At 39.1% G+C, this 18,843-nt stretch overlaps 1 protein-coding gene across 5 annotated transcripts; it reads left to right on the plus strand.

The window, feature by feature from the left end:
- Nucleotides 1–178: 178 nt before the first annotated feature.
- On the plus strand, nt 179–18,056 carry ATP5F1C (ATP synthase F1 subunit gamma). 5 transcript variants are annotated; one of them, XM_058532392.1, is made up of 10 exons: nt 179–282; nt 8,121–8,155; nt 8,697–8,828; nt 11,643–11,847; nt 12,406–12,549; nt 12,674–12,738; nt 13,520–13,675; nt 14,131–14,227; nt 17,221–17,257; nt 17,889–18,056. In XM_058532392.1, exons 1-9 carry the CDS (start codon nt 227–229, stop codon nt 17,225–17,227), a joined length of 897 nt encoding a protein of 298 aa, XP_058388375.1. In that variant the 5' UTR covers nt 179–226; the 3' UTR covers nt 17,228–17,257; nt 17,889–18,056. The 5 variants fall into 5 exon arrangements, with proteins under 5 accessions (XP_058388375.1, XP_058388376.1, XP_058388373.1 ...); XM_058532388.1 differs by having other exon boundaries at nt 203–297; XM_058532389.1 differs by lacking the exon at nt 179–282 and adding an exon at nt 330–352 and having other exon boundaries at nt 17,889–18,055.
- Nucleotides 18,057–18,843: the final 787 nt, after the last annotated feature.

The following is an 18,843-nucleotide window of genomic DNA, read 5'->3' on the forward strand; positions in this document are numbered from 1 at the left end:
GGAAGCGGAACGGGGCTGGCGGCGGTGGGCGGGACAAATACCGTCCGCGAGTCGGAAGGAGGCGGGGCCTCGGTAGGCTGGGCCCCAACGCTCGCGAGGCTTCCCCCCGTCTGGCGGGAGGCAGCGAGACTGCAGGGGACAGCGGGGCGCTAGGGGCGTGCCGGGAAGCCTCCGCGCATGCGCAGTGAGGCCTGTCTGACCGACCTTCAGCAGGGCCGGTAGCACCATGTTCTCTCGGGCGGGCGTCGCTGGCCTCTCGGCCTGGGCCGTGCAGCCGCAATGGTATGGCAGCTTGCGGTAGGAGCCGGAGGGATGGAAGAGCTCGGTCAGGGGGAAGGGGAAGCGGGTGGAGGTGAGTGGGGCGGAACGGGGGTCGCAGGGCCGGCCAGGCCCGCAGTCCCGAGGAGGCCCCGGGAGGCCGGGGCTGCCGGAAGCGCGGAGGGGCCGGGCCGGGCGCGCGGAGGGGCTGGAGGGGCAGCGGGGTCACGCCACGTCCCTGAGACGGGGCGGGGTGAGGGCCACGAGGGCTGGTCACCGGACCTCGGGGTTGAGACCTTAGTCCGAATTAATTTCAGGGCCGTCTTGGATTCGTTCAGCTAATAGTGCTTAGTGCCAGGCAGCGAGGATGGGGAGTCTTCACCTGGGCCCGAAGTGAGGGGGAGGGGAGGACCAAGGTCTAGGGGAAGGTTAAGTTGTGCCTTATGTCCTTGACGCCCGTTGAAACCCTCCGGTGCTGGGCAGAGTTTGAAAGGGCCCAGCGCAGAGCGGAGGAACCCTTCAGGAGCCGCTCGATTCCTCCAGAACGTGTGGTCAGCGCCGAGGATGTAGCAGGCGCTTTGCTGGACACGGGAATAAAATAAGTGCCCTCGTGGGCTGCAAAAGGGACTTTAAAAATCCCTTAAAAATCTGTCTTCTGGAGAGGAAGGAAAGACACCTAGCACTGTCTTGAAACCACTGTGCTGAAGGAGTAACCCTGCAAGGTCATGAAGTTGTCCCAAGGCCCCGAGGAGGAGAGAGGTGGACTCTTAAGTGTCATCTGTTAACTGCCATGTCACTTTTAAAGATTTTAAACGTGGGTTCCCGAAAAAAAATGCATATTAGAAGCCCTAGGAATAAGCAGATAAAAGTTGGTGGGTGGCTGATACCATATAATGGGATGAAATGTTCTAAACTAGACAGTGTGGGAGAATTTCAGACACAGCGCTAAGGGGATTATTAATTATAGGCTGTGTGTAGCCATTCCCCAGTTTTATGGTTAGGGAGAATTCTAAGGAGCTACAGCACTAAACTAGATTTTTGTATCCTATTTTCTGTGAAGGGACTATAAAGCATTAATTGAAATAGGTTGTTTTTTCATTAAGCAAGGAATTTATAACAGACAAGACTTTCAGAGTAATGAGGTGTTTAAATGTGATGTCAAGTTAGAGTTTTTTTTCTAATATCGGAAAAGAGTATTCATGGGAATGAAGAAGTCATCTTAGTTGCATGGTAGGGTGTACCATTTCTTAATCACTCAGCAGACATTTATGTTGGGTGCCTGCCCTGCACCAAGTTGGCAGTGTGGAAAGTGCCAAAACGTGATGGTAGACGAATGGACATGGTCTTAGTGAGCTCTGCAGGAGGGTTCCTGGCATGCATGCAGTGGTGCTCAGCAAACATCAGCTCTCCTTCCTTCCTTCCCATCTTGCTGTGCATTAACGTAACCTGTCAATATTGAGAAATAACTTTTTTTAACATCCTGTAAGACAATTTGAAGATCTTTCAACAAAGAATTGTTTTAAATAGGAGCTCTCTCTCAGTCTGACACACTTACTCCTAGGGGCCCAAATTGGAACATCAATCAGCAAATAAAGGTCATAGTCCTGACCTTAATCCCTTTGGAATGTTGGTTTTAGATGAGTAGGTTATGAATATTCATCAGACATCAGTGTTACACTGTGGAAAGCATTTTCACTGATTCCATCTCTGAGTGTCTGATGTCTTGCCTGCTTCTTCTGCCCTTTCGCTTCCCATTCACTTAATTGCCTTTTAAATTCAGAAATTAAAACCATCTTAATGTTTCACACTCCACAGAATTAATTTGGAAAGAGAGAAAAATACCTTTGCCTTTACAGAACCATAAAGAGGCATTTCCTTGGTTGTGTTTTGGTTATTGAAAGCTTTTAAAAGTGCTTTTAAAAACAATTTGTTATTGTTACAGTTTTTGTTTCAGGGAGGTTAGCACATTAACATTAACTAAACATTAGGCTTAATTAAAATCATAGTGAAATTATTGTAATTGTTCAGGGTATCAGTAAAATACCCTAAATTTTTGGAAATTAAACCTTTTTAAAAAGTAGCATTTAAGAAAATAGAAATAAGAAATTTGGGAAAAGAGTCTGATTTTTCTGTCTTCAGATTGGGGGAAAATGCATTTCTTTTTGCTGGTGTTCCACATTCTCTAAAGTGGAACTATTTTATAATAGGAGACCAATGGCCGTAAATTGAACTATATACACTGAAAAAGAAGAATTAGCAGATGCTACTTCTTCCTGAATTCTTACATTATACACTCCTTAAAATTCTTTCAAGCTGTCTGTAATTTCTTTGGATGATAAATCATTCATCTAGCAACCTCACTGACTCCCTCCTCCACTGCCTTCTCCAGCTTTTGCTAACAGTGCTGTATGATCATAGTAGATAATGGTAATCCACCATCTCTGTGGTTTTCCATGCACTATATTTGATACGTTTCTAGTTTTCAAATAATCTCCTGAGGATTTCTCAGGACATGATGCAATTTTCCAGAACATACAGCTGATTCAGAACTTTCTTTATCTTTTCATTTGCAAAAATTGTATCTTCAGTAGAGCAGGCTGTATACCTAAAGAGAGTTTGGACCAGCTCATGGTCATTTTGTACTCAAATAGTACTTAAAAAGTAAAGTTGTAACATAGGTAGACATCTTTAGAACTAAATGAAGGTTAAACATGAGAGTGCTTCAAAGCAGGGGAAATAGGGCATGTGCACAGCATAAAGAATCACAAAAGATCCTCCCACTTCATACCTCTTGCTTGGGACACTTACGGAAGCCAAAACATTCTGGGTTCATCCAGTTATGGCGTGCCATTCAGATTTGTTCCATATGATATTAATGTGTGTCAGTTAAATCGGAGTGTCTGCCTAAAACCATAATGTCCGAATGTCACTCCTTATAGTCTATAAATTTTGGGGTGAAAAAGTCATTATGCCAAAAAAAGAAAATCGTCCAAAAAAGGGTGTTGCTTTTCAAGTGCCATTATGAAAAAATGTTAATAAAATGGTCCTTATGTCAGATAAGTCTGTGCTCAGAAATCGCAGAGCTCGTCAGTATTTGACATCTTTTATCTTTTCCTTTAGTGAATCCATTCTTATAATCAAACCTAATATTTTCCATGTAGTCGCCTTCCTCTTATTTTTCTTTCTTTACGGCTGAGTAATACCAGTAGTAAGATATGTAAGTCAAGAGATTATTAAAAATAACTGTTTTGGTTATAACCTTTCAGCCTCATTTTTATGCACATAAACACATGTAATCACAAAAATGGGATCATATAACATTATTTCATAAGCTACATTTTTAAGTTATTAATAGACTTTATTTTTTAGTATAGTTTTAGATTTATAGAAAAATTGATAGTACCTATAGTACAGAGTGTTCGATATACCCACACCCACTCTGGACAGTTTCCCCAATTGTTAACGTCTTGTATTAGTGTGGTATGTGTACTACCGTTAATGAACAAGTATTGATGCATTTTTAAGTAAGGTAGATGGTTTCATTAAGGTCACTCTTTTGGTTGTATAGTTTATGGGTTTTGACAAATGCATAATGACATGTATCTACCATTACAGTATCATAGAGAATAGTTTCAATGCCCTAAAACAATCTCTCCCCGAAATCCTGGCAATCACTGATTGCCGGAATTTTTACTGTTGCTATAGTTTGTCTTTTCTGGAATGTCATATAGTTGGAGTCAGACAGTATGTAGCCTTTTCAGATTGGCTTCTTTCGCTATTTGTCAATCATGAAGAAAACTCCTGGGGCCGGCCCCCTGGCGTAGCAGTTAAGTGCGCACGCTCCACTGCTGGCTGCCCAGGTTCTGATCCCAGGCACGCACCGACGCACCGCTTGTCAGGCCATCCTGTGAAGGCATCCCATATAAAGTGGAGGTAGGTGGGCACGGATGTTAGCTCAGGGCTAGTCTTCCTCAGCAAAAAGAGGAGGATTGGCACAGATGTTAGCTCAGGGCTGATCTTCCTCACACACTAAATAAATAAATAAATAAATTTTAAGAAAGCTGCTGTAAACATTCATGTGCAGATTTTTGTGTAGACATAATTTTCAGCTCAATTGAGTAAATTTCTAGGAGCATGATTGCTGGATCATATGTTAAAACTTTTTAGGTTAGCAAGAAACTGCCAAACTGTCTTGCAAAGTAGCCATACCATTTTGCATTCCCACTGGCAATCACTGCGAGTTCCTGGTGCTCCATATCATCGTCATCATTTGGTATTGTCAGTTTTTAAAATTTTGTAATCATTCTTAATAGGTTTATAGTGATATCGCATTGTTTTAACTTGCAGTTCCCTAATGACACGGATACTGAGCATCTTTTTATATGCTTCTCTGTATATCTGTATATCTTCGTTGGTGGGGTGTGTTTTCAGATCTTTTGTCCATTTTTATTTGGGGTGTTTGTTTTCTTATTGTTGAGTTGTTTTGTTTTTTTGTGAGGAAGATCAGCCCTGAGCTAACATCCATGCTAATCCTCCTCTTTTTGCTGAGGAAGACCAGCTCTGAGCTAACATCCACTGCCAATCCTCCTCCTTTTTTTTTCCCCCCAAAGCCCCAGCGGATAGTTGTATGTCATAGCTGCACATCCTTCTAGTTGCTGTATGTGGGACACGGCCTCACCATGGCCGGAGAAGCGGTGCGTCGGTGCACGCCCGGGATCCGAACCCAGGCCGCCAGTATCGGAGCACGCGCACTTAACCACTAAGCCATGGGGCTCTTATTATTGATAATTTTAAGGGTTCTTTATATATTTTGGATAACGGTCCATTATCAGATATGTGTTTTGCAAATATTTTCTCCTGGTGTGTGGCTTGTTTTTTCATTCTCCTAATTTTGTCTTTTGCAGAGCAGAAGTTTTTAAAATTAATAAAGTTCAACCTATCAATTTTTTTTCATGGATCATGCTTTTGGTGTTTTGTCTAAAAACTCATAGCCAAACTCAAGGCACCTAGATTTTCTCCTGTGGTATCTTGTAAAAGTTTTATAGTTTTGTGTTTTGCATTTAGATCTTTGATTCATTTTGAGTTAATTTTTGTGAAACGTGTAGGATCATTGTCTAGGTTAATATTTTTGCACGTGGATATTCAGTGGTCCAGCACCATTGGTAGGAAAGAGTATTCTTTCTCCATTTAATTACCTCTGCTCCTTTATCAAACATCAGTTGACTATATTTGTGTGGGTCTATTTCTGGGCTCTCTGTTGTGTTCCGTTGATCTACTTGTCCATTTTTTTGCCAGTACCACACTGTCTTGAAATCAGATGATGTCAGTTCTCTAGCTTTGTTCTTCTTCAATATTGTGTTGGCTATTCTGGGTGTTTTGCCTTTCCATATAAACATTAAAATCAGTTTATTGATACCCACAAAGTAACTTGCGGACATTTTGATTGAAATAGTATTGAATCTGTAGATCAAGTTGGGAAAACTTGACATCTTAGCAACATTGAATCTTCCTATCCGTGCATATGCAATCTCTCTTCATTTATTTAGGTCTTTAATTTCTTTCATTAGTTTTGTAGTTTTCCTCATATAGATCTTGTACATATTTTGTTAGATTTATAGGTAAGTCTTTTTGTGTGTGTGTTTTTTTTTAATTACCTATTCACAGATTTTTTTTTTGAAGAAAAAGAAGATTGGCCCTGAGCTAACATCTGTTGCCAATCTTCCACTTTTTCTTTTTTCTTCCCAAAGCCCCACTATATAGTTGTATATCTTAGTTGTAGGTTCTTCTAGTTCTTCTATGTGGGACGCTGCCTCAGTATGGCTTGATGAGCAGTGAGTAGGTCCACACCCAGGATCCAAACCGGCAAACCCTGGGCTGCTGAAGCAGAACTCATGAACTTAACTGCTAGACCACTGAGCTGGCCTCTTATGTGTTTTTTTTATTGTGGTAAAATATACATAACATAATATTTATCATCTTAACCATTTTTATGTCTACAATTCCATGGTATTTTTTTTTTTTATCTTGAAACTCCAATTATTCAAAGCTGGTATAAATAAAGCAATTGACTTTTGCATATATTAACTTTGTATCCTATAACCTTACTATAATTGGTTATTAGTTCCAGGAGTTTTTTTTGCTGATTCTTTGGGATTTTCTACATAGACAATCATGTTGTCTATGAACAAAGATAGCTTTTATTTCTTCTCTCCCAATCTGTATACCTTTTATTTCATTTTCTTGTCTTGTTGCATTGGCTAGGACTTCCAGTATGATGTTGAAGAGGAGTGGTGAGAGAAGACAGCTTTGTTCTGTTCCCAGACTTTGGGAGAAAGGTTCTAGTTTCTCACCATTAAACCATAGATAGGTTTTTTGGTAGAAGTTCTTTATCAGATTGATTAAGTTCTCCTCTATTTCTAATTTGCTGAGAGATTTTTATCATGAATGGGTGTTAGATTTTGTCAAATGCTTTTTCTGTATGTATTGATCATATGATTTTTCTTCTTTAACCTGTTGATATGATGGATTATATTATTTGATTTTTGAATGATGAACCAGCCTCGTATACTTGTAATATTCCAACTTCATTTTGTGCTTTTCACTGCCATCTGGGATACTTTACTAAAATCTAAACTGATTTGTGGGCTTATTAACATTCATCGTTTCCCTACAACCTATAAAATAATATTTAAACTTATTAACCCAACCTGCATCACCAGCTTCAAAACTACATCCTGTTCCCTCCTTAGGCCCTCCTTCTATATGCACAAATTTACTGATTTTTCAGTGCTCCATGGAGCTTTCTGGGCCAACACAGGTACTTTGTATGGATTTTAGGGCTGAAAGATAATTTATATTTGATAACATGTTGTCTTCCCCAGTAGATCAAGGGTCCTCTTGTATTTATCTTTCAGTAACATTACATTTACATCAAATCATTTTGACTTTTCTGCATTGGCATTTTAATATTAAAAACCAGAAAAATATTTAATGTAAATTGTATGTAAATCTAAGTTTTCATGATCTTGTTTATGAGATAATAGTATGCTTTTTGTGGTCAGAAACCATGTCCTGGACCATATAGCTGCTTAGTCAACGTTTATTGAGTTTAGTTGGAAAAGTTAAGACTCACTTTAAAGAAACTGTACTTTTACACATGTGGTCACGTTAGAATGTCTAAGTGACCCTGAGTTTTACTTGAAAAGGTTTTGTGTGTGTGTGTGTGAGGAAGATTAGCCCTGAGCTAACATCTGTTGCCAGTCCTCCTATTTCTGCTGAGGAAGATTGGCCCTGGGCTAAAATCCGTACCCATCTTCCTCTACTTTATATGTGGGACGCCTGCCACAGCGTGGCTTGATAAGTGGCGTGTAGGTCCGTGCCCAGGATCCGAACCTGTGAACACCGGGCCACTGAAGCAGAGCACACGAACCCAACCACTATGCAACTGGGCCAGCCCCTGAAAAGGTTTTGATGAACAAAGGGAGTCAAGGAATGCTTTTTAGAGTTGGCTGATCTTTTGATTTTAAGTATAGTTGGATAGCCTAACAAGGGGGAGGACTTTTCTGTCATGGAAACAATATAGGCAAAGAGATTGAGGAAGGAATAGAGTGTGTGTGAATGCCATTGTGACTTCAGTGGAAGGTTTGTGTGGGTTAGGTCAGATAAAACGAGACCTTTGGTACAGAGTTTGGTATCAGAATTAAGGAATTTAAAAATATATATATACATTCTGAGTCCTATATTTGATAGATTGTTTCTTTATGGAGCATTATTTAAATACATACATTAACTTTGAAAGTTTTTCTTGTATAAGGGAACTATTTTTCAAAAAACTAAAATATTTTTAAAACCTTTATTCTCAGGATCCAAGTTCGAAATATGGCAACTTTGAAAGATAGTAAGTACTTTATCTCAATATGTGAATTAAGAAAAACTAGGTTTTGACAAACAAAAATATTTTCAGAAATATGCCTCTTTATCCCATTACATGTTTGGTCAAATTCACAGAATGAATCTATGTCATATGTGTGGGACATTGAACTTGTTTTGGAAAAGACCAGTATGAGGTGACACATGATTGTTCTGATTCTGTTGTCTGTAGAATGATAATGATAAAACTAGAAAAAATGATACTATTTGTATATATATAAAAACATTGTTGCAGAATATGTGGTTAAAGGCCATTTTCAATACCATGTAATGTTTTAAATGCATAATTGACTGCTTTCTGATGTTGCCATTTGCTTGTCCTGGCTCTGTAGTAGCCAGGTTTGCTCTTTATTAGTGCTCATTCTGACATTAAGCCTAGTTTAGCATCGTGGCGTTCACTGATGATCTAAGTGCTAAGTATTCTACCCTGCATTTTAGAAAAATATTTTGATAAATTCACGAATGAAAATATGACTCCTTTATCTTAACGCAGCACTTCTGTTTTTCAGTTACCAGGCGACTAAAGTCGATCAAAAACATCCAGAAAATTACCAAGTCTATGAAAATGGTAGCAGCAGCCAAATATGCCCGAGCTGAGAGGGAGCTGAAACCAGCCCGTGTGTACGGAATAGGGTCTCTGGGTAAGAGAAAGGCGGTGTTCACCAGTCACGAAGAACTGTTGACATAAAGAAGATCACCACTAATGGCTTTTATTTAATGCTTACCGTGATGACAGGTCGATTTCAGAATATTTTACAGGTACTCCTTTTTCACAGCAGCTCTATGAGGGTAGGAGCTGTTAGAGCCCCTGCCTCACAGATGAAAAAAGCTGAAGCACAGGGAAGGCAAGTAACTTGCCCAGGATCACATACTACATGGTTTGGCATCAAAGCCTGCCTGTTTATTAACCGCTGTATGTGACTATGTCACCTTCTAAAATACTCTGGAAATTTTCCTAGGTTATTAAATATAGTGTCAAAAGAACTTCCATTGCGAAACAGTGCGTCAGTCTGAAATGCTTGATTTCATCCTGTTAGGCTGTACTGTGATATTTTAGGACTGCGGGGTGGGGAGGTGGTGCCCTGCAGTGGAGAGTTGACCAAGTAGTCAGGGATATGACTCTAGAATACATGAGTGGAATGTTTAAACATCAACTGTAAAGAAGGTGAAATTTGCTTATTTCTAAATTGAAGAAAATATTTCTGTGTATTTTCTATGTAATAAATATATCTGTGCATTAGATGTAAATTGCCTTGTGCAATAGTTTTCTTGTACTCTTCCATATTTTTTTAAACATTCATTTATACTGCTAAAGAGAATTCTGCGTGAGAAAATGATAGAGTGGGGCCCAGCCCATGGCTTAGCGGTTAAGTGCGTGCGCTCCACTACTGGCGGCCGGGGTTCGGATCCCGGGCACACACCGACGCACCGCTTCTCCAGCCATGCTGAGGCCGCGTCCCACATACAGCAACTAGAAGGATGTGTAACTATGACATACAACTATCTACTGGGGCTTTGGGCAAAAAAAGGAGGAGGATTGGCAATAGATGTTAGCTCAGAGCCGGTCTTCCTCAGCAAAAAGAGGAGGATTAGTGTGGATGTTAGCTCAGGGCTGATCTTCCTCACAAAAAAATTTAAAAAATAAAAAATAAATAAAAAGAAAAAGAAAATGATAGAGCACTGGGCCTCAGTAGAAATGGCTCCTTGCTTTAAAAATGCTGTATTTAGTTTCACCTGACAGGTATAGAGGAGTGTTGCTAGGCTAGGTTTTAGCAGTCCTTATCAGCTCCAGCCATTTGCTCTCGTGAGCTCCGTTCCCTGCCCAGCACAATACTAAGCACCAAGGTGGTAGCTCAGTAGATGTTGGTTGGTAAATTACTCTCCAGCCTACTTACATGAAAAGGGAAAGTCATTTCACTGTTCACCTTTCTTGCTGATATGAATAAGTATAATAAATTTGTTTCCCTCCAAAAGTCTATAACCACAGAATTATCTAATAAAGAAGAAATTGGCTTAGATATCTGATTAGAGTATTTGTGGTAAAATATTAAAAATTCAAGTCAAGGCTGCCAGTCAGCTTCTGAGTCCTTCAAACTAAAAAAAATACCAATTGCTAGATAGAAAATGGCTAATTATTTTAAATATTTAAAACAGGCATTTTATGCTGTATAATATAAAGCATAAAAAGAGACTTAAAAGAAATATTCTCCCCACTTCCCTGAACTTTGGAGTTGAGTGTTTACTTCTCTCAGCTTTTTATGGGAAGACCTTGGGTATTGAAATTTGAGAATCACTACTCTATACTGAAAAAGGTAATAGCAGGAATTTTGTTGAAATGAGTGAATGTGGTGGCCATGAAGATGCACTTTGCAACTGCTGAGAGCACCAGCTGCTGGAGTCCCTCCTGCGTCTGCACCCAGGCCGTGCTTCCCACAGGCCGCTGCTAGCCTGCACCTGAGCAAAGGCTGGATGCTCAGGCAGGCGTGTTCTGGGGAGACTTGGGGCTCCCCAGCAGCCTTGCCAAACTTCCCTTAAACTGCACAGTGGTCCAGGAACCTGGCGCCCAACCTTTCTTCCCCTCTTCTTTCCCCAGGTCAGACCTGCATCTAGTGTGATGGCTCTTCTGACTTCCTTCCTGTTTTCTCTCACAGGCATTTCCCCTAGTAAAGTCTGTGTTTGTTTAATCCCCTCTTCGCTTCTGCTTCTTGGAAGACTAGACCAACAAAGTGAGGTTGTTAAAGTAATCCCCAAATAAAGTGGCATCATTATTTTAACGTCAACAGTTTTTATTAGAGCTTGATATGCAGATTATATGAGCAGCTCAGTAAATATTGCTTCCTACTTTTTTGGTTGTATACTAAAGATTTTCATTCTTTAGAAGTCTGATATTCAGATAAATTGGTACCTCTATACTTTCTGGCCTCTTGACGTGTTTTTTAATCTTACTAGAGATTTCTTTTATTCAGTATTTAAGATAAATTGGCCATTAATTGGCTCTTAGGAACCTTTGTCATGTAGAAATTTAAACCTTTATGGTTTTCATCCTGATTGTATATGGAATAGGTACCCAGACATTTTTGATTATATCAGTCAAGTGCCACCTAAATTTATTTATTTTATTTATTTATTTTTAAAGATTTTATTTATTTATTTATTTCCCCCCAAAGCCCCAGTAGATAGTTGTATGTCATAGCTGCACATCCTTCTAGTTGCTGTATGTGGGACGCGGCCTCAGCATGGCCGGAGAAGCAGTGTGTCGGTGCACGCCCGGGATCTGTGCCCATGCTGGCAGTAGCGGAGCGCGCGCACTTAACCGCTAAGCCACGGGGCCGGCCCGCCACCTAAATTTAAATACAGCATTTTGGAAACAGCCAACTCTTTTGTAAATTAGAGATTATTGCTGTATTTAATATAAATTACATATAAAAAATTCTTATTTTTGTTTTGTTTTTAAGCTCTGTATGAAAAAGCTGATATTAAGGCGCCTGAAGACAAGAAAAAACACCTCCTTATTGGTGTGTCCTCAGATCGAGGGCTGTGTGGTGCTATTCATTCCTCGGTTGCTAAGCAGATGAAGAGTGAGGTAGCCACGCTCACAGCAGCCGGGAAGGAAGTTATGATTGTTGGAGTTGGTGATAAAATCAGGGGTATACTTCAAAGGTAATTTAAATATATAGTGTTTATGTTTAAAGGATGCAAGCATGAATAAATGGACGTTTCTTTCATAGTTTATTTAAGCAAGGTGTCTTTTTCTTTGTTACCTGTTTTATACTCAAGAGAGAAGTTTTTGTTCTCGTTTTATTTTTTCAAGAAATATTAGAAAATATAGATTTCCCATTTTCTACTTGTCTTTTGCTTCTCCTTCATCCAAACCATAGATGGAATGCAATGGGAATATCAGAAGTTATTGACATTGAAAAAAAATGAGGACTCTGAGGAGCTATCACAGCCTGGAAATGTTGGAAATGAACGATTGTTAATTAGGATTGGAAGGAGAGAAATATAAAACAAGCAAGGCCTGACTGTCAGTCCTCAGTTCTTTGCAGGTGCAGAAGGAATAATCATAAGAATCTATGGAACAGCTTAATTCAGTGAACACTGCCCTCTCCCTAAAAAAACTTGATCCACAGTGAGAATATTTTTTCCTTGTTCCCTGTGCTGTTTCAGGAGAAGGATTCCATTACCCTAATTTTATGTGAGCTCTCGATTTTCTTGTAGGACTCACTCTGACCAGTTTCTGGTGACATTCAAAGAAGTGGGAAGAAAACCCCCTACTTTTGGAGATGCATCAGTCATTGCCCTGGAGTTATTAAATTCTGGATATGAATTTGATGAAGGATCTATCATCTTTAATCGATTCAAGTAAGAAAAATTTAGGAATCAAAGCTTTTTTATGTTTATGTTCCTATTTTAAAATAAGTAAATATCTACTTAACAGTTTAAAAATTATTTTTTTAAAGTTTACACTTGCTTTTGTCATTTCTAGGTCTGTCATCTCGTACAAGACAGAAGAAAAGCCCATCTTTTCGCTTGATACCGTTGCAAGTGCTGGTAATTCGTTTTTGTATGACAAGTATTTTTACACGTAGAAAGAAGAGATTTGTGTTTGTCAGGATGGCCTGTTACAGCAGTAGCAAAAGGATGCTGGGCTGTTTCTGTCACCATCTCTTAGTGGCTTCCATGATATAATCCATTCATTGTTTGACGGCTCTTAGTCCATTCCTTCATTAATTAAACAAATAAATAAATACCCATTGAGGGCTATCATTAGACAGGTTTTCTCTGTAACTCAAGAGCCTAGCTAGAACTTGGCTTTGCAATCCATGTGTGGGAACTCTACCTAACCACAATACAATCAGAAGCTCTGAAATAGAGATTTCAGCGTTCACAAATAATTTACATTGAGCCACTCAATTCTCATTTTACTGTTTGAATAAGGTCATCATTGCTCAGTGAAGCATCCTAGAAATAATATTCTGGAACTGATTTTATTTTCGTAAGGTATTTTCTCCTTTTGTATATTGTATTTCATCTATTCTAAGATGTACACTTTTTGCATTTTAATGTCTCTGAAATTAGGATGTTTCCCCCAGACAATGGCATGTCATTTTTAATTGGCTGTTATTTTTTTTCAGTGGTACATAAAATAGGGGTTATAATCCGTAGCCTCTTAAGTTTGATGAAATATTGTACTAGTTCACCACTTAACCCTAATGAATGAATTTTGAAGTGTGCTGCTAAATTTCTGTGATTATAAAAGATTTTTCTACTAGTACGCTGTTTTGGATTAAACCACTCTTTAAGCTGGGTAACTTATCACTTGTTTTAACAGAGAGCATGAGTATCTACGATGATATTGATGCTGATGTGCTGAAGAATTACCAAGAATACAGTCTGGCCAACATCATCTACTATTCTCTAAAGGAATCCACCACGAGTGAGCAGAGTGCCCGGATGACGGCCATGGACAACGCTAGCAAGAATGCCTGTAAGCACACAGTAGATTTCTTCGGAGAGAATTCTGTTGCTGAGAGTAGCATGAAGACGTTCGCGTGAAAGACATTAACATTCTCTGAGTAGACCAGGAAGCAAGAGAGCTAGGGCCTTGTCCTGGGCTCTGCACTGATTTTACAAAATTTTTGACCAATTACTATCTCTTTCCTTGAACTTTCTCATCTGAAAAGATAGAAAAATAATATTCTCTGCCTTAACGAAAGTATAGCTTACTTGGTAGGCAGTAAGTTTGCGAGGACTTTGAAAAGGCATCTCAGGGAAGATGTAAAAATATCTTCATAAAATTTTTTGAGAGACCAATTTGGATACCCAAAAAGAAACAATCTCTTATTTTAAATTAAGCAACTTACATCTATGCATAAGTTAATGAACAAGTTATTCTTTTCTAGTTTTAGATTTTGTTGTCTAATCTTTTTGTTTTGTTTATAGCTGAGATGATTGACAAATTGACTTTGACATTCAATCGTACCCGCCAAGCTGTCATCACAAAAGAGTTGATTGAAATCATCTCTGGTGCTGCAGCTCTGTAAGTAATCGTAGATTGCCTTCAGAGTTTTTTTCTCAGCTATGTCTGCTAGCTTAACCTTTGGATGTTTAAAAGTTTTTAGTTTTGTTTTGTCTGTTAAAGATGAAATGTTCCATTGCTTAATCTTGTGTCCTTACTCTTAAGATATAAAGATTTGGTGAAAATGGGATTTCTGGTTCATTCTGATTGTGTCAGCTGAAATGTTCAGACTTAGTTTCTTCTTTTTAGAAATCAGTGTATTGCTAGCTTTCACTTTCCTAAAGCATTAGGAATAAGGCTGAGGATAATTCAGTATCACTATAAAATCTTGTCTTTGGAACTTAAAACATTATAAACCAAGTTTTGTGAGTTACAGGACTGGTTTTGGGTTAGGTTTTACATCAATCTATAAATCATTGAATGGCAGTAGGGTCCAGGAATTTTTTAATTATTACATTTTCTGTATGGTACCATAAGATAATATACCTCTTTGCTGAAGAAAATTTCTTGGTTGTCTAGATATGTTAATGTTGTGAAAGAGGGTTAAGATAATGGGAATTCTATTTAAAAAAATTATTAAAGTGAACTCCACTATGTGCAGAGTACGGTGCTAGGCACAGTGTTAAAGATGCGATCCTTTCCTCCAAGGCATTGCATTCTAATAGCATGAGAAAAGTACGCAGGTAATTGTGATGAGGGATAAAATGTATAGTAAGTTATCTTTGATTCATCGTTTCTCACCTCCTACTATAATTGGTCACCAAGTTCTATAAATTTTACCTTCTAAATATCCCTTGACTCTTTCCCCTTGATGCACAATGAAGAGCCTTGTCAGTCTCTCCTGAATTAAAAAAGATGCTTTCTGAGTGGCTCTAAAGTGACAGACCCTGTGCTAGACACCCGAAGAGGTCGTGGTGACAGTATTGGCTCTCGAAGAGCTCGCGGCCTTAACAGGGAAGACAGATACCGTATTAGAAATTGCAGTAGAACGGGGATCAGCAAACTGGCCTGGAGCTAGGAATGGTTTTTACATTTTTAAAGGATTATTAAAAGAGAGACAGTGTGTGACCCACAAAGCCTAAAATATTTACTGTCTGGCCCTTTACAGAAAAAATTTGCCAATCCTTATGACAGAGTGCTAAGGGAAGAGAATAGAATCCGTTCTCTATTACATAATCACCCTGAAAAAACAGCTTAGCTTGATATATGTGAGTCCATATTTTCTGGCCCCAATGCTCTAGTCTAACCTCCTACCATTAACATTTCTCACCTCCTTGAACTTCAGCCACATTACTCTTTTCACTTTCCCCGAGGGGCACGGGATTTTGCCTGAAATGCCATTCATTTGTAACCCTGGCACCCTTGACTCTTCATCTGACTGAGTCCTGTTTATCCTCCTAACTGAGCTGGGAGACCCTTTCTCCCAGGAAGCCCTCCTTCGTGGTTTGAGTGGGGTACCCTTCTTTAGCATCCTGTGCTTCCCCTTATGATAGCACTTACACTATTTTATTAGGAATGGTCTTTTTATGGGAGGGACCATGTCTTATTCATTTTTGTAGCCCCATGACCTGGCACATACTTCCTCCATAAGTATTTGTTGAGTGAATGAATGATGTGCATTCATTTTTGTAGCCCCATGACCTGGCACATACTTCCTCCATAAGTATTTGTTGAGTGAATGAATGACGTGCCATTAGTATATTAAGAACTGGAAGTTCAGAAGAGGGAGAAATAACGTTCTCTTGGGTATGTGAAAACATGGTCCATGTTTAAGAATCAGGGAAACATTCATCACTAAGGTGACATTTAAATTGGTCCTTAAATGTTGTCTCTCAGGGATAGAAACTGGGCAGAATGCCAGAGAGACACAAATAAAACTGATTGAGACCATTCCGTAGGTTGTTAGTTGGATCCCTCAGTTTTGCTATCCTGAGTATCTTTCCTTCCCTTACTTTGCTTTCTGCACATGACTTTGTTAAGACTGACCTATCCCTGAGCCTGGTCACTCCTGCTCTGTTACATCACAGAGTCAGTGCAGTGATGAGTGGCCCCACCCCGACCAGCTTGATAAACTTGCATAAGACACTCTCTCTGCACTCAGTTTTGTCATCTCTGACATGGTGACTAATATAAGGATTAAGTTACATATATTATTCATTATCCTCCTTGCTCCATGTCCTACTGCCAGTGCTAAGCTGATTTCTTCTTGGATGGTAAGTGTGAGGAGGCCTGGGGGAAAGAACTGCATCTGAAGGTTCAGGGGGCTGTGAGACCCCGAGAACCAAGGTTCTTTTTTTTGCTCTTGAAAAAGGAATGCTAGAAATAAACTGAGAAAACAACTTTTGCAGAATTGAGGAGCAGGCTTTTTCTTGGTTAGAAATGTGGGAAACCTGACTAAAAAGTAGCAAAACCAAGAGAAATGAGGAGAGGGAGATTAGGACATAAAAACTGAGAATTTAAAGATAATTTAAATAATTGGAAATTGACTAGTTTTTGCTTTCTAGAAAGGTAGTCTAAATCCTTTATAAAAAGTTAGCTGTGCAGTCCCAAATTGGATTATTTATAGGAATGGACTTGCATGCTCTGTAACCTATCAGTTATTCTGGTTAAAGACTTTTAATACAAACACTGTGGCTGTTTAATAATAAAAGGCATGAATAAACAATAATATTTGAGGTGCCAAGTATTAGTTGCCATTAGTTGCTGAAATTTTAAAGTATATTGTATGCTATTTATAGAAAAAGTAGTAGTTTAAATTATGCTTTCATAAGCCTTGCCTACTTGCATGAAAATGGTTTTACTGCTTCTAACCAGATTGAAATCTATAACTTTTTATAATAATCATTGAATCTGTCTTAAAGGAATATTTTGGTAAGCAATTTATGTGATATACTCAAGGTAACAGGTGAGGAAATGGACTTTTTTAGTTGGAAATTATACATGACTAACTAGCATGGATTGCTTCTTGACTGGCTTGTTTTGTGTTTGTCTTTTTCTTCTAATACAATAACCAGGAACTAATGAAAATCGAGTTTCATCCTCAGACAAGAGGTAAAGTGGTAGTACTTCACACACTCCCCCCATACCCCTTCAGAAAAGTAGCCCAGCCAGCTCTAACTGAAGCTAATCTAGCACCAGTGAAACTGGCTCTCTCAGAGATTCCGATTGCCAGGCCCATTTATAGCAGCAGCCAACTGTGGGAGCATATGGGTAATGCGGGGGGGGCTTTTTTTCTCCTTAGATTTAGGAAATAAACTTTTAGGATAGAGAATTGGCGTTATTTTGAAATATTAAATATAGACTGTTGAAGAGTGGTGGTTCTCAAACTTTATGTTCTCAGGACCCCTTCATGTCTGACCTAACAGAAGACAGCTAGATTCTCATCTATTTCTGTGTTCATTGTGTTCTGATGTGCACGTCATGTAGCCTCTGGAAAACTGCACCGTCTACTCTTGAGAATGAGAATAAAACAGGCAAATAACATTATTATGAAAATACTTTTGCCCTCACGGACCCTGTGAAAGGGTCCCCAGACCAAAATTTGAGAACCACTAGTGTAGAGTAACATTTTATTATGTAAAGTCAGTTCTTTAAACCCCACTGAAATACGTATTTTCTTGACATCATTATTTCCCAAATAAATATTGTTTGATTTTTAATCGTTCTGTACTTTGTTTTTCAGGTAAAGAAGGAAAATTCAGTCGGCTGATTTTGTTTTTAGCTTACTGCTGTCCTGTCAGAAGAAATTGTTGGTCCATTGTTTAAATTACTAAAGACAGCAAGATATTTGTAAATTATCTTATAATAAACAACTTACCATAAGAAAATCACTGTCTTTTTTTATTGTATAGGAACAACAGTTAAGAGTTTTCAAAATGAGATGTTAAAACATTTAAAAGTATTAACATGCTACTATTAAAATTTTTTGGCAAGAAGATAATTGAAGAGGCTCTTCTGACTTGATAGTTCCCTAACAAACTTGAAAAGCCCAGCCTTTTTGGGGTCGGGATGGAAGGAAGAGGCAACAGGCCACAAGCTCAGCCCAGGCTTCTGTCCTTGTGCACCTCAAAGAACAGCCAACACGATGAAGTAAACATGCTGTTAGAGTCATTTGCTATTTCTCATATAGAGGATGAAGAATTCCAGCATAGACTTACTCTAAATAATTTTTTTTTTTTTTTTTTTTGGTGAGGAAGATTTGCACTGTGCTAACACCTGTTGCCAATCTTCCTCTTTTTGCTTGAGGAAGATTCGCCCTGAGCTAACATCTGCACCAGTCTTCCTCTACTTTGTACGTGGGTCATTGCCACAGCATGGCTTGACGAGCAGTGTAGATCCGTGCCCAGGATCCGAACCCATGAACCTTGGGCCACCGAAGCAGGAGCGTGCCGAACCCAACCACTGCATGACCAGGCTGGCCCCTCTAAATTTTGAAATACCTTTTCCAAGCACTGAGAACCGTTTCAGTCTGATATTCACTCCAAATTCACATTTAGATAACCATTAAGATTGGATGCCAGAGCTATTCCACGCAACAAGTTGGCCAGGCCAAAATGTTAGTTTTTTTCGTATTTATTTGAAATAGGGAACTTACTTTTTTCAATTACAACAGTAATATATAAATTCCCAAAAGACTA

This window comes from Diceros bicornis, chromosome 36 (genome assembly GCF_020826845.1).
Source record: "Diceros bicornis minor isolate mBicDic1 chromosome 36, mDicBic1.mat.cur, whole genome shotgun sequence".
NCBI classification, from domain to species: Eukaryota; Metazoa; Chordata; class Mammalia; order Perissodactyla; family Rhinocerotidae; genus Diceros; species Diceros bicornis.

Coding starts and splice junctions, on each gene's coding strand:
- ATP5F1C (XM_058532388.1), top strand. CDS start 227: ATGTTCTCTCGGGCGGGCGTCGCTGGCCTCTCGGCCTGGGCCGTGCAG. Junction 12,550..12,673: donor ATCATCTTTAATCGATTCAA/GTAAGAAAAATT, acceptor TGTCATTTCTAG/GTCTGTCATCTCGTACAAGA. Junction 13,676..14,130: donor CAACGCTAGCAAGAATGCCT/GTAAGCACACAG, acceptor TTTTGTTTATAG/CTGAGATGATTGACAAATTG.